General features: G+C 42.0%; 1 protein-coding gene across 13 annotated transcripts in view; it reads right to left on the bottom strand.

Annotated features, from left to right (window-relative positions):
- Positions 1-16190, bottom strand: part of FRY (FRY microtubule binding protein) — a 191417-nt gene that overhangs the window by 10654 nt on the left and 164573 nt on the right. For all 13 annotated transcript variants that reach the window (XM_083436987.1, XM_083436985.1, XM_083436984.1 and 10 more), the window contains 7 exons: positions 9823-10023; positions 8897-9058; positions 6386-6552; positions 5762-5951; positions 4220-4369; positions 3355-3453; positions 1630-1713 (listed from right to left, as the gene is read on the bottom strand). In XM_083436987.1, coding sequence (XP_083293113.1) covers positions 1630-1713; positions 3355-3453; positions 4220-4369; positions 5762-5951; positions 6386-6552; positions 8897-9058; positions 9823-10023 — 1053 coding nt within the window. The remainder of the gene's footprint in view (positions 1-1629; positions 1714-3354; positions 3454-4219; positions 4370-5761; positions 5952-6385; positions 6553-8896; positions 9059-9822; positions 10024-16190) is intronic.

The following is a 16190-nucleotide window of genomic DNA, read 5'->3' as shown; positions in this document are numbered from 1 at the left end:
AATCGGGATTCAGGCCTCACCATGGGACTGAAACTGCCTTGGTCGCGCTGGTTGATGATCTCCGGCGAGCTAGGGACAAAGGTGAGAGTTGTTTCCTGGTTCTGCTGGATCTCTCAGCGGCCTTTGATACAATCGACCATAACATCCTTCTGGACTGTCTAGAGGGGCTGGGAGCTGGGGGCACTGTTATACAGTGGTTTCGCTCCTTCCTCCTGGGCCGTGTTCAGAAAGTGGTGGTGGGGGGTCAGTGTTCAGACCCCTGGGCCCTCACTTGTGGGGTGCCTCAGGGTTCCGTCCTCTCCCCCATGCTTTTTAACATCTATATGAAGCCGCTGGGAGAGATCATCAGGGGGTTTGGACTGGGTGTCCATCAATATGCAGATGATACCCAGCTCTACCTCTCTTTCAAATCAGAACCAGTGAAGGCGGTGAAGGTCCTGTGTGAGTGCCTGGAGGCGGTTGGAGGATGGATGGCGGCTAATGGATTGAAGTTGAATCCTGACAAGACAGAAGTACTGTTTTTGGGGGACAGGAGGCGGGCTGGTGTGGAGGACTCCCTGGTCCTGAATAGGGTAACTGTGCCCCTGAAGGACCAGGTGCGCAGCCTGGGAGTCATTTTGGACTCACAGCTGTCCATGGAGGCACAGGTCAATTCTGTATCCAGGGCAGCTGTCTACCAACTCCACCTGGTACGCAGGCTGAGACCCTACCTGCCCGCGGACTGTCTCGCCAGAGTGGTGCATGCTCTGGTTATCTCCCGCTTGGACTACTGCAATGCGCTCTACGTGGGGCTACCTTTGAAGGTGACTCGGAAACTACAACTAATCCAGAATGCGGCAGCTAGACTGGTGACTGGGGGCGGCCGCCGAGACCACATAACACCGGTCTTGAAAGACCTACACTGGCTCCCAGTACGTTTCCGAGCACAATTCAAAGTGTTGGTGTTGACCTTTAAAGCCCTAAACGGCCTCGGCCCAGTATACCTGAAGGAGCATCTCCACCCCCATCGTTCTGCCCGGACACTGAGGTCCAGCTCCGAGGGCCTCCTGGCGGTTCCCTCATTGCGAGAAGCAAAGCTACAGGGAACCAGGCAGAGGGCCTTCTCGGTAGTGGCGCCCGCCCTGTGGAACGCCCTCCCAGCGGATGTCAAAGCGATAAATAACTACCTGACATTCAGAAGACATCTTAATTGGGAAGTTTTTAATCTGTGATATTTTACTGTATTTTTTGTTTCTATGGAAGCCGCCCAGAGTGGCTGGGGAAACCCAGCCAGATGGGCGGGGTACAAATAATAAATTATTATTATTATTATTATTATTATTATTATTATTATTATTATTATGGTTGGGGGGTATGAGCATGAAGGAGCAAGGGAGTAGTACCTTTATCCAGAGCCTCACAAGACCTATGCAGCACAAACATCTCAAGAATGCTCTTTTGGATATGCTGGAGTAGGATAGGAATATATATAGTACCTACTTATATTATGTTCTATGGCTGCAATATATTAGATTGCGCCTATGGTCTGAAACAAACATAGAAGGTACAAAAGCTTTTACCGTGGTCAAGATGTAATATGGAATTGTAACTTACTGCAGAAACAACATAACAGATCAAATCCTTGATTACCTTCTCCTCAGAGTCTCCTGGCTGACAGGTGATAACACCATCTCTTGAGCCCCCAGCGAATGTTGCCTTGCAGTTTGCCAGCCACTGTAATTTGGAAAGAAAAACAGATGTATAAAGTTATTTGAAGCCAGTGTGGTGTAATGGTTTGAGTGCTGGACTAGGACCTGCGAGATCAGGGTTCAAATCCCCACTCAGCCACGAAGCTCACTTGGGTGACCTTGGGCCAGTTACCATCTTTTAGCTGAACCTACCTCACAGGGTTGTTGTGAGGATGAAACAGGAAGGAGGAGAACCTTGAGGTCCTTGGAAGATAAAGGTGGGATAAGGTAAAGGGACCCCTGACCGTTAAGTCCAGTCACGGATGACTCTGGGGTTGCGGCGCTCATCTCGCTTTACAGGCCGAGGGAGCCGGCGTTTGTCCGCAGACAGATTCCAGGTCACGTGGCCAGCATGACTAAGCCGCTTCTGGCGAACCAGAGCAGCGCACGGAAACGCCTTTTACCTTCCCGTCGGAGCGGTACCTATTTATTTACTTGCACTTTGACGTACTTTCAAACTGCTAGGTCGGCAGGAGCAGGGACCGAGCAATGGGAGCTCACCCCATTGCAGGGATTCGAACTGCCAACCTTCTGATCGGCAAGCCCTAGGCTCTGTGGTTTAGACCATAGCGCCACCCGCATCCCTTAAAGGTGGGATATAAATGTAATAAATAATAACCCGATGGCCAGTGAATATGAAAATAGTTTTGGTTGTATTTTAGGGTACGTTTAGATACAGTCCTACACCTTTTATAATGAATACAAGAAACATTTCCTGGAATACTTGTCCCATATCAAGAAATATCTTGGGTGCATGTAATCTGCCATCATTGTGGATTGGCGCTCCACCTGGTGGCTGAAGGGGGAAATCGCTGCTGAGACAACAAGCTTAGGCTTGGGTTCTCCCATGAGCTCTCAGTTTTGATGTGTTGATTCTCAGAAGCTTTCTCCTTCTTACAGACTTGTTTTTCCCCTTGTCTGCATCTGACTTTTTGTGTGCTTGTTAGCCCTATTCACAATCCTCTGTCTTCTTTCTTTATTAAAGTTTAAAAGAGTTCCTCCTTTCTCTGTCGTCTGTCTGTGTTAAGATGACGTCATGGCGCTCGCTGGATGTGGGTAGGGTGTTAAAACAGTATGTTCCTAGAACTAAGTCACTCTGACTCTCTATGTGTTTCCTTCCATCCCCTTCCCTTGGGAAGAAAATGCCTATGCCTATATTAGCTTGTTGGCTTGAAGCCTACATTTTTTTTGGTGTCCATCGTCCAGCCCTACCACCAGGTGCTGTTCCAGTCCCACAATGGTGGAAGATTTACATGCACACAGATACTGTATCCCCTTCACAGGTAAGACCAATACTGAAGTCTTGAATGAAAACAGATTAAAATGTATATAATGACCTATTCAGATTCAAGCACATTTACTCAGATGAAAGTTCAACGGCACCTGTTCCCTAGTAAATGTGTTTAGGATATCAGGCCAGATTTATTTTGAGTTTTGTCCAATCAGATATATAGTCTAAAAACAGAAAAAGAAGATACAGAGATGTAGTACTGTAAATAATCCAGTCTTTTCCTCTAAAGGTAAAGTCACTGAATGAGCCTCTTGCAGATTTGAAATGAAGTAGTAACTTTTTGCATTAAGGAATACAGAAATAGAAAAAGCCATTACACCAAAAAATGATGCTTACCGAAAGTGTTGCCTCTTTCCTGTTGTTATATGTGTCCAAATATTCTTGTAGTTCCAGGACACTGAACTTTAATTTCTCAAGAAGTCCACAAGAGAGAAGCTAGAAACATTAAAATGAAGATCCTATAGTCAACATTACTTCATTCAGTGAGATCAGTATAACTGTTTTGCTATATACCAAAATCAATGGGGGAAATCCCACATGACAGTCCCTGGATAGTTGTTAGACATTTGCAAGGCCTGGGTTGTACTACTTTATGACTGAACTTGTGGGAGATGATTGTTGAAGCTTCTGTATTATTATACATTAGAGATCTTATTATGCTATCTTAAAAAGGCATATTTCCTTGGATAAACCAACAAGGAAAAGCATAATTTAGTGTACAAATTATTCAAATTAAAATATATTTTAATGTATTTGCTTATTTTGAAGAATTGTGCTTCTGCTGATCATGGAGAGGCATAAATAGGTATTTACAGCAATGGCAACCCTTTCATAAACAGCTACCAAACACCAGCTTTTGACATTTTACCAAATGTTGCCCAAATGCTTTCACGCCTGTCTTCAAAATTATGAGGTATAGAAACCTGCTTTGGTTTAATTTTGGTTAATGAAAGAATTCTGCACTCATAACTCAGTTATGAGCAGTGTCTATTTACAGACTCTCCTAATCTATAACCACCCAGCGTGATGAAGAAGAGCTGCAGCAGTTCTTTAGAATGTAACAAGTACCTAATGTCTCGCCTCAATACTTATTTCCAGACATGTCTATCAAGAAAAGATACAATCAGCTTCCGAGTCTTCACTACTCTGATAGTTTTATGAATGGCACTTCAATGTGGTTAGTCATGCAAAAAATACTCACTGTTTCAGCATCTACAAAAAGGGTAGGGCATTCTGAACATGATGTCAGCATCTGTGATGAGCTCACAAACTTCGAGCCTATTCCTCGCAAATTGTCACCAAGGTAGCTGGCAGCATCGCAAGTCAGAAAGCAGAATCTTTTCTGAATATTCTATAAAGCAAAAGTATTCATAACACATTTGCTACTGAACTTGATGATAGAACTTAATGCACATTTTAATTTGGTATACACAACTACTGTATTCATTCTTTATGCATACTGCAGAGGGGGAAACACGGAAACACACACACACACACACACACACACACAATCTGTAGCTCTCTGTCCTGCTTTCTTGTTTTGTAATCCCCCTTCAACTCCCTTCTTGTTAGACCGAACCTGTGTACAGCATTGGCTCATTCTGTTTTGTCACTAGTAACAACCAACATGAGACTTCTCTGCCCGTTCTGGGCATTGTTTTGTTAATACTCAATGTCAAGTGGTCTATCAAACAATGTAATGAGTGTTCTGATGCCAAGTTTACAGGAGGGGAAATCATGAGAGAGACTTCTTTGTGTTTGTTTTCCCCTCTGGCCAGAACTGCTTGGCAAGGGTGCCTGGGCCGCTTGAGAGCGTTCCAACATACTGAACTGCATCTGGAAACTATTGCACACCAAGACACTCTTCCTGCTTCCCTAGCTGATAGAGAGATTTCTGTAAATAGCTTTCTAAATGGTTTCTAAACAGTTTTCTGCTGTAAACTACAGAGTTACTTTTAAGGACTGCTCAAGCTATCTAGGAACCAAAACATACTATGGTTTTATTTAGAGCGTCTGAGAAACTGGAAACATTTGATAACATCCTCACTCTTATCTTGAAAACTGTTGTGGGAACATGGGTATGAAAGCAGTAGCATCATGGCGTGCCAGTACCACCCAGAAAGCAGCTTACATCACACAGCAGAATAGCTAAAAGGAAAAAGTGATTGCCTTATCACTAAACCTTTCCAATGCCTCTCCTACTTAACAAAGCAATTAAAAAAAACCCTACACTGGAATCTGTGGGCTGCAATGGCAAAGTTGCACTTATATCTACAAGCCTACACCAGAAACATCCAGGCATAGATTCCTTGGGACAAGTACCTTGGTAGCTCAGGAAAGAAAGAAGGGCACATATTGAGGGTTAAGAGGGGAAGAGATAACTCAGGGAGGGCGATTTTAATCCTCCTTAATCCAAAACAAAGTGCCTACAACCCAGTGTAATGGGCCAACTTCCCTCTTTGACCTTACCAACCCTCTTTGACCTTACCAAGTGTGCCTCTTTGGACCAATGTATACCTACCATCAAACCCACTGCAATAATAAGTAACTCTCATTCTATTTTTGCTTGATGGCACACAGCAAGATCTGGAAAATTAAAACCTCCCCCCCCCCCCATAAATGTTGATGGGCTGTGGAAAATAGTCAGGGTCTAGATTTATTGACACCTGCAAAGTCTAAGAAACATATTGTGGGTTTCAGCAAAATGTCAGTCATGTGGGATTCTAGAACACTCTTTGTTTACCTTAAACAGGGAGGAGAACACATGAAATGTATATACTGCACAGGAGCCATCCGAGTCACACATGAGCTGGTTCATATGGCTACGCCAAGCTTCTTCTGCATCATCACATGCAGCTGGTTGAAATGCAGCCAGGATAGCAGAAAAGAAGGGAGACGGAGGAGGCGAGACATTCCTGTCGCCTTCTCCAAAACTGAAACAAAGCCACAAATTCTAGGTTAAGAGCCGATAGCGAGGCTACACTACTGTTGTTATATTTCCAAATAAGAAACTTAAAAATAAGTAAGTAAAAAGAACAGTTAAGTGAGGCTACAGAGTGTAAATGATCTGATGACCTGATTTGACCCTATCCTCAAATTCTGGACTGCCATGTAACTGCATGTATTCTGTGCTCAGAATTTCCTGTTCAATGTCACATAGTAGGCATACCCTTAGAGGTTAAAGCACTGACTCTGTATATTTAACAATAATTGCTGCTCTCGGTTTTATTGTTAAGAAATTTATTTTAGTCATTTGAACTGCCTCACTGTGTTTTATGGAATTTACTATTATTTTTACTTAACCACTTCATTTTATTTTTTAAAAAAGCAGGATATAAAAAGTTAAAATAAAAAAATACATACATACCTGGTAAGTGCATATTGATCCATCAACCGGTCACCTTTTTCTTCAGTCTCTGTCATATCTAGGCTAAAGCTGTCGCTGTATTCAAAAGCTGCAGGGAGTTCATTTGTAGAGCCAGAGAGATCATCTTCCTGTACAGAAGTATCTTCCTCTTCTTGGGCACCTTCAGTCTGGGGGGATTGAATTGGTTACCATTTATTGTTATCCTGCCCTTCATCACTTTCAGGATCCAAGAACGGGTAACAATAATTTTAAAACTATAATAAAATTTTAAACAAGCTATCTGCAGTAAAACACACCATAAACGACAAAGAACTACCATTATCAGAACCTACCAAAACAAACAGTACAGGAAATACCAAATGTATTACAACAGGTACACCCAATAAAATATCTCTCATCACTTTCCACTGAAAGCTTAAGAGAAGTTCCATTTGCTTGTTTTATACACCTTGTGGACAAGATGAGGGTCTTGTTACTTAGTTCTTTGCTACTCCAGAGACCCTGTTCAGATTATATTTCCTCCTCATATGGTATTCAGGAAAAGTTTGAGAACATATCCCAGGTAAAAATATCCTACCCACCCCAGGGAAGTGAATAAATGGATCAGAAGATTAAGCTAAGAATACGCAAATTAGAGGCCAATGTATGTTTAATATGGACGGTTCTTTCTGTGGTCTCTAAGACTACAGAATTCTTGATCCCTGTTGGTGTGGTTTAGGGTCAATCTGCATAGCAGTTGGCTGGACCTTCAGGAGGAGACACATTCTGTTTGCATTCCCAAGAACAGTAGCCTATATTTGCATCTGGTGGCATGGTAACCCCCTAGGAATAAAGTGAAAATCTAAGATAGATATCTGAATTTTAGATGTTCATTGAATCTACAGGAAGTTTTGGGTCAGCAGGACCATTTAACAATTTATGGCCACTTCCTGATTGTTATCGGCATCATCACTGGACTCAGGAATTGGCTCTCTAAGGAGAACCCTAAGCCTGGCCCTAGCAAGGGTTGTATAGTGGCAGTTGTATAGTTATCAATTGGATCCCAAACCAGGGCACGTTTCCCCAAGTCTTGAGTAAAACTACAGGAAGGGAGACTAAGGTAAGTCAGGTGCTTTGCCACCAGATCTGGACTTCTAGCCTGGTCCATTGCTGCCTTTGCTCATGGGGATGTGTGTCCGTGTGAGAGAGGGAGAGATAGGGCCAGGGTGGAGGTCATGTGGTTTCCTGGTTCCTTGGGTGAGTATGTTGCTGGAGTGTGAGGACTGTGCGTTCCCTGCACTCCCCCTTTGTACTAGAGACCACTACAGAGTCCAGCACTTCCTAGATACAGGTCCCATTTAAAGCGCATGGCTTCCCCCAAAGAATCATGGGAACTGTAGTTTGTTAACAGTGCTCGGAACTGCAGCTCTGTGTAGGGGGGGTATAGTGCCCAGGATTCTCAGGGACGACGACCATGTGCTTTCATTGTATGGCATGCAGGTGACCAGTTTCCACAAAGGTTCATTGGGTTCTGCTCTCCCAACCACAGCCCGCTGAGATGTACTGCAGGACACCCCGAGTTTCCTTTGAGTTTCAGATTCCAGAAACTCCACTATACATATGGAACTCACCACATGGCCGTTGGATCCTGCCTGAACAACCCCAATGCAACACAAAACGTAAGAGTGAAATGCTTTTTGCATACAGTGAAAATCAAACTTAGCGGAATGTGGCAAAACCTAACTACCTACTTCTCTGAGATGATTTCTACCACCATTACTGATAGGTTACACTTCATGTGCAGCGACGAGTGCTTTCTCCCATAGCGCCACCCATTTTTTGTTTCTGCTTTCCCCCCCTAACTCTGCGGCATCATAACATGCCTGCAGCATAAAGCAATAGTGTTGACACTTCACTGCCGCAGTGGTCAAAATGTCCCATACAAAGCACTTATTTAACGCGGTAGGGTTCTGCCTGCCTCATGACTTACCAGCTCTGTCAATATTTCTCAAATAGAAGCATTTCCTAAGAAAGTAAGCTACAGAAACAAATACATGGTATTTCTATTAAACTTTTACCAACCTTTGATAACTGTGTCCCCGGCATGCTTCGTTTCAGGCAGCTACACAGAGCAGCATTTACATTCTTTTATTTACCAAACTCAGTGCATTACTGTAATCAGCATTCTGAAAGTAGACCAAACAGGCAAGAATGGAGCCCAAGGCAGGCAGCTGCACAATACAGCGCCCACATTTTTTGCAGGGGGGGGGGGGAGAGAATGGAATTCATGCTTCCACCCACAAGACTATTTATTTATTTATTTTTGGTACTGCTGTATTAAAGTTGGTGGAAGGGTGATGCTGGCAATTCTGAAGGCTGAGAAACTCGTACATTTTAATCGACACTAATTATAGCTGGACATGCCGAATCAAAGTGTACAATCTGATGTAAAGCAATAAAATTGGGTATTTTAACAGACAAAAACCACCACTCCCTCTATTTAATAAAATTGCTTAGATAAAATTCATTCACCTTTGAGCCTTCAGACACCTGGAGATTATTCATTTCAGGCAAAGAAGCATTAAAACTGGAAGTTCTTGAACTGAAAGGAGGCGGAGCTGTTGAAGATGCTTCACATGGTGTGGAAAGAGAGTCAATGTGGTTTGTGTCCTCAGAAGGGGAAAGTGTCATGATCTGTTAAAAGAAGGAACCAGGCTAAGGCTAAAGGCAGGATTGAATTCCTCCTGAGCAAGCGACACTGAAATGAAACGGGAACTTCACAAACTCTTGAATTGCTCATTTTCAGTGGAGTGTGCGCAAAGCAAATTGGTGTGGATTGTGCCCAGCAGATGACACCATTTTTCTACGAAGAGCCTCTAAATAATAATATTGAAAATAATGTAATATTCTCAAATAGTGATCACTAAACAGTTTAAGCTTGTGATTTTATTAATTCCATTAAACTTTCTGTGTATACTAAAATCTGTTTTAAAAAGCCTATTCTAGGTTATTGCTTTCCTTCCTTTTTGAAGTTTTGCGGAAAACAGAAATTACATTATCAAATGGGGGGGAGGAAGAGTTCAAGGGGGGCATTTAATTGAATGTGACGTATAGTAACAAATGGAATAAAGACCCACTTATCCTATTTGATATTTTCTGTATGCAGAACTTGCCTCTAACAGTGCAATCCTATAAATGTCTACTGAGAAGTAGGCTCAACTGGATCCAACGGGGCTTACTCCTGAATTGCTGCCTGAATGTTTTTATGTTTGCCAACTATGAAAAGAAAATTAAGAAGAATGTACTTACCTATGTAAGGTCTAACCCTTTCTGAGTTGCTAGCAATCAGTTTAAGTGTAAGAATCATGGATTTCTTTATATATATATATATATATATATATATATATATATATATATATATATTGTATCTTCCAGCAACCTATAATTTAACTACTTACTAGTTGCGACTGTTCTAGAATTTGACTTGTTGTTAGGTCTTCCTCCTCCGATGACTCATCCGAATCTTCATGGTTTATTTTGTTTAGGCTGGGTGTGCTTCCTGAAAGCTGGCTTTCTTCCAAAAGCTGCATATCACACTTGTCCAGACTATCAAGAGAACGCCTGCGTACTCCCCAGTTGAAATTGTCCATGCTTTCACCCTGCAATCACAGCATTGGTTTGTTTTCTCTGCCACAACAAATCTCCACCCCACCCCCCAAAGCTTTATTCAGCAACATTTCTTAAGGTCAGTAAGGATTTAAAGAAAGTTAGACTTTTAGCTGCAAAATTATTTTTCATATAAATTAGCAATATATGAATAATAATAATAATCCATAAATATGAATGATCCAGAAAGATGAAGCTACAGCAATTCCTAAAGGAAGCTGACAACATTGCGGTCAACAAATCTCTTCTTCACCACCCAAAAAGTTCGCCTGCATGTCAGCTTTTGATCTTCAATGGGGAGGTGCACTTTGAGGACCATGGGGCAGCTACACCCCCATTTAAAAGTAAACGGCACCATCCGCTGGACAGCATTTCTGCCCACTGAAATTATCGCAAACTGTTGGAACAGCAGCAAAATTGTTTTCATCGATTGCTATTTTATGCATTCTGTGTTTATGAAAAGAGCACAATAGCAAACCTCAGGCAAAATATTCCAGGTTTTCTGTACGACACACATGAACACAATACTCAAGTGCAGAGTGAAGGCAGAGCTAACACTTTCAGTTTAGCATGCACAATGCAAGGTGTCAAATTAGCAGAGCCTTCGGTTTTAATCCTGCTTTTGCTTTACAGATTAGACATTAATTTCATAGGTACAATTTTTTTAAAAAAAATTATAACCATTTTATTTTTGACATTTTTAAAAAAGAAAAGAAAAACAAAGACATGCTCTATTTATTCCTAGTTTAGGTTTTACAGCACAATCCTACACTTGTTTACTCTGAAGTCAGTTCCCCTATGTTCAGTGGAACTTACTCTCTAATAAGCATGTTTAGGATTGCAGCCTCAGCCACTGAGACATGTCTGATTCTGGAAATGAAGCCTGAGTATTTGTGGGACATTTTTGCCAGTCATATACTTACTATTAAAGCAACATTTAAGATATTGGCAGGTAGCACTGAAACAAATGTACAAACCCAAATTTTAATGTTTCAGTAAAGATAGGGGCTGGTAAGCAGATCGAACTATGACTTCTGCCACAAACTCCAATTCCTCAGGCATATTTAGACAGAAGAAATCTGGATTTTACCATAAAAAACTGACAGTTGTCATTATTGCATTTGCTCAAATGTAAACCTTTTACTTATTTGAGCATTTTAACATTGGAGTAAGTAAGCCCACAACTTATCTGGGGGGTTGCGTTCCAGAGATTGCACCTAACGCCAAAACCACATATGGTCGAAACCCGTTAGGTGGGATTGCCAAAGTTATTTTCCCTGGACACTCACCCCCTTTCTATTTATTATTATTTTTTACGTTTGCCGTGTGTGTAAAGCTGAACGTGCACGTGTTAAACGTGTGTAAGTGATAGGGGACGCTCTCAGCACTACCTGAAAATATTGGGGACTGGATCTGGGAACCTTCTGTGTGCAAAGCGGAATTGCAGCCTTTCCCTATTCCTGTTAAATGTCTGGAATTGGCACAGAGATTTAAGCTGGCAGGATCTCTTAAGCATTACTATTAAAGACCTCAGTTTTATTCAGCAAGAATCAAGCTATGCAATTCTAAGATTCTATATATAATTTGAACTCCCCCCCCCCCCCACAAATAGCTGGAATAAACACCTTATATACAGTATGGTTTTTTTTAAATTAAAAAACCTAGCCACAATGATATGTCACTTAGAACCTAGTCAAGGTTCAAAGATTGCAAAGAATGGGAAAAGCAGATGAACAGGCGACTCCCATTCACCCTAGGCTTCTATGGGAGGCAAGGCAGAATATAAATTGAATAAGTAAAATAATAAATTTTCTTATAATGCAACATTATGGGCTTTCACCAATGATTTTTTGACTTCATGGCTCTCACTGGGCGAGATCTGTGAACCCCACCTTGAGATTTTATAGTAGACTTAACACTTGAATCAGTTCCTCGTTGTTTAGAACTATAAAACATTTCTAAAGCATAGCAAGAAGTGGAACCTTCATTAAACACATAACACACACACACACACACACACACACACACACGCTGAAAAAGCAGAATATATCACAAGATACAAACAAGGCATTACATCTACGAGCACATGTGAGTTCAAATAGCATTATCTTACCTGAAGTTCCTGAATAGCAGATATAACAAATAGGAAACAAATAAAGAAAAGTATTTGTAAACATACTTAATTTAAACACACTCTTTAAAGACATTTGCCCTACAATCTAAACGAATGCTACTAAACTGATAAACTTATCCCTTCTTGTAACGTTACAGAAGCTTAAAAATACCATGATACTGATTTTACAACCTAATTAAAATATACTGAATCGTGGCATCTGGCGACTCTATGAACAATCTAATCAGCATTTATCTGTGCACGATATGAGCAACTGGAAAACAAGGTACGGAAAAAAGGTATTAGCAGTTCCAAACACTGTTTAATTCCCATATATGTACAGGAAGTTCAGATCTACTACATCTAAATTATTGGCCTATGAAGTCGCTGAAGCAGCAATCCTATACCAATTTACCTGGAAGGAAGAGCCATTCAACTCAATGGGACTTATTTCCATGGAGGATTGCACGGTGAAACAAATAGTCACCACTTCTGTCAAGCCGAAAGTTGCTTCTATGTTTTTAATTGTTTTAAAAGCTATTTGTTAAGGCATTTCAGGGCAAAGACGTTAAGATTCAATAACAGGAAGCACGTTACAGCACTGCCTAATAATACTGCTATTGTTAAGAATGAATGTGTTTTTCCATTATATACTCCACTTTTGAAGGCTTTGTATCTTCAAAGCAATCATTCCGGCCTGGAGCTAGCCTGTTCCCTACATGTAAACTCTGAATACGGGTCACGAGATTCAAACCTCCCATGTGAAACCTGGAGCGGTTCAGAGGACCCGCGCTATTTCAGACACTGTACAGTTCACTAAGTCCCCAGTTTGAACTATCTAAGTAAAGGGGAAAGCCCCTCTGCTATTTCTGTTCAGATTCCTGACAGACTAATTGCTATTCCTCCTAAAACTAGTGGGTAAACAGCATTATATTTTTGAGAGAAAATTGGTGTATTTTTTTAAAAAACCACCTTTATCTGTTTGCATAGCCTTATGGCAAAATAAAATAAAATAATAATAATAATAAATAATGCATGAAATGCATTCACAGAAATGGGATGGCCTGTTTATAACCCAGAGAACTGCATCAAAATGTGCAGACAAGGTAGGTATAAATGGCTCCTTTTGTCCACGTCACTCCTTTGTCTACAGCAGCAAACAAGGCTGTGTGTCTGAATACTGGAGATAATAGCCAAAGTGCATGTGCAAACACTGGCTGAAAAGCAACTGCAGCTCACTCAATTTCTTAACTATGGTTAAGAAATCAGCAGTATTCCAAACCCATATTAGGAGGCACAGTGGCTATGCCTGCAAGTAACAATGTTTATTATTTATTTATTAAATTTCTACACCATCCTTCATCTGAGGATCACAGGACCGTTTACAATATATATTTAAAAAAACACACACAAAAATGTACAACATAGTAACAAACAGAAGCAATACCCCCCCCCTTTAAAAGGCCATAGATTATCTAATTAGTCAAAAGCCTCAGAGGAGAGGAATGTTATCAACTGGCAAGCCTTCCTGGACAAAGCATTGCATAAAGGGCATGTAAAACAATAAACCATGGTTTGGTGCTACATGGATGAGTCTCAGCAAACCCAAGCAAATTGCCAGACTCACACATTCCCTCCCCCCTTTCCTTTGGCCTAGTAGCTGGGCTGGGGTGGGGGAGGAGATTTCTGCCAAATTTAGTTTCACTTTTAAGGATACTCAGATTAGCATTACTTGCAAATCTGCCAAAGCAACCTCTCCTGCGTTTTGTAATATACCCAAACGAGGGGTTACAAAGCTGGCGTACTAAACTACCGAAAAGGTAAAGGTAAAGGACCCCTGACAGTTAAGTCCAGTCGCTAACGACTCTGGGGTTGCGGCACTCATCTCGCTTTACAGGCCAAGGGAGCCAGTGTTTGTCCAAAGTTTTTCCGGGTCATGTAGCCAGCATGACTAAGCCGCTTCTGGCAAAACAGAGTAGCACACAGAAACGCCCTTTACCTTCCTGCCGGAGCGGTACCTATTTAGCTACTTGCACTTTTTGGTGTGCTTTCGAACTGCTAGGTTGGCAGGAGCTGGGACAGAGCAATGGGAGCTCACCCCGTCACGGGGATTCGAACCGCCGACCTTCTGATTGGCAAGCCCAAGAGGCTCAGTGGTTTAGACCACAGTGCCACCCGCGTCCCAAACTACCAAAGGTTTGCTTTAAACCAAGATGCCTGGTTCAAATGCAACACTAAGTGCAAATTCTTTAAAAGCAGAGAACAAACTCAGGTGCTCTCTTACCATATGCGCAGAGAAGGAAGAGAAAAGAGGGGCAAATGCGTGGAGATGTTTCACGGCTGAATGATGTAACATACATGGAAAACTCTAGCACTGTGCAATGTGGTACAATGGATTATATCAATACATTACCGTAGTAAGTTAATGCATTGCATTGAGTACCACTTAGCAGCTTGTTTTTGACTCCTTAGAAATTTATCTTGGCAGTAGGTGGCATAGAAATTAATAAATAATTTAGGATTCCTATAGCATGAGGTTCTACTTGCGCAATGGGCTCCCCAGAACCCTGGAGCAGATTTTGGGGGTGTGTGGGAAGCTGAAGGGAAGAGGAGAGGAAAGCCTTGTTGCATGAGCCAAACAGCAGCACCATCATTTCTCCATTTGTACAACTCATTTGTGGCAACCAGTGTTTGCCTGTAGTACGACAAACCAATCCATAATTCCTCTTTAAAAGCTATTTCATAAAGTTTATTAAAAACTGGCTTCTGAAAAAAAGACAAAGCAGGACTCTGGATTCTCTTCAGGTGAAAGCAAGGGAAGTCTTACTCATAGCAAACCCCTTTGTCCAAAGTGGAACATACTGAGTCAACATGCACAGGATTTCACTACAAATGGATTGAATACCAGTCTGAGCACAGATTTTAAATCATGCAAACCAAAGAGCTATTCTCACACACTAAACTGAGTTAGTCACACAGGTTTTAAAGAGAATATATTAAAGAAAGCTAGGATAGCATTAGCTAGGTGGCAATTCTTTCTGATCCCCCCCGGAAAGAAACAATACTTACTTTATTTCTCAATTATATTTATATATTTTATTGCTGTCCTACTTACAACCTCTTCAAGCAAGTACCATGAAAAACCAGTGCTCCTTGACTGGAGCTATTAAAGGGCTAATATAGAACAGCCTTATGGAGTTCTCTCGACACCTTCCCCAGCAGCTTGCTATTCTTCAGTCCCCAAAGGAATTTGCTTCTGGAGTGACTGGCTACTTACTTGAATTCTTTCCCCCACACTAGTTTAATTGCTGCTTATCCAGCTGTTGCCCCATTGTATCAATTTTGTATCGCAGCTGAGGCACCTAATTGACTTTACTCATTAAGGTGCACTAAGGAGTTTCATCCTTCAGTCAGCCCCAGCCCCACACCTCCAACTCATCTGAATGCAGCCCACAAGGCAGGCTGGCCCTCCAGCTGTTGCCCAACTACAGCACCTATCATCCCTGGCCGTTGGCTATTATTTCCTGGAGCTGATGGGTGTTCTTGTTCAGTAGTATCTGGAAGGTCAAAGGGGATCTATACACGCTTGCTGTTCTACTCCAAGCTGCAGGTGAGGATTGCATTTTGAAAAGTTAAAATAAACACAATGCCTGTGTATAGAAAGCTAGCCGTGTGAATTATTGTTGACCTGCCCCTGACACCACAGTGACCTCCATGTCAAGAAGCCAGATAAGCAACTCTGCCAGCTGCAACTGCCCAGCAGATCACAGATTGGCCCGGGACACACTCTAGGGCAGGGGTCAGCAAGGTTGATCTTGCCTGGGCCAGATTGCGCCCGTGATTTCCGGCATCTGCACAGATGTGATTTCCGCCTCTGCAGACGCAATTTCTGGTGCCGCAGAAGCGAGTCCCTACGCTGTGCTGGTTCAGGGGTGGCTTGTGGGCTGGTCAAACAACCTCCGCAGGCTGCTTCTGGCCCATGGGCCTTAGGTTGGTGACCCCTGCTCTAGGGGAATTTATCTTTCGGGTGTAAGGAAAAGAGGGAGG

This window comes from Podarcis tiliguerta (assembly GCF_965153285.1).
Source record: "Podarcis tiliguerta genome assembly, chromosome: 4".
In the NCBI taxonomy this organism is placed as follows: Eukaryota; Metazoa; Chordata; class Lepidosauria; order Squamata; family Lacertidae; genus Podarcis; species Podarcis tiliguerta.
The sequence above is the reverse complement of the archived record's forward strand: the minus strand, read 5'-3'. Positions and strand labels throughout refer to the sequence as shown.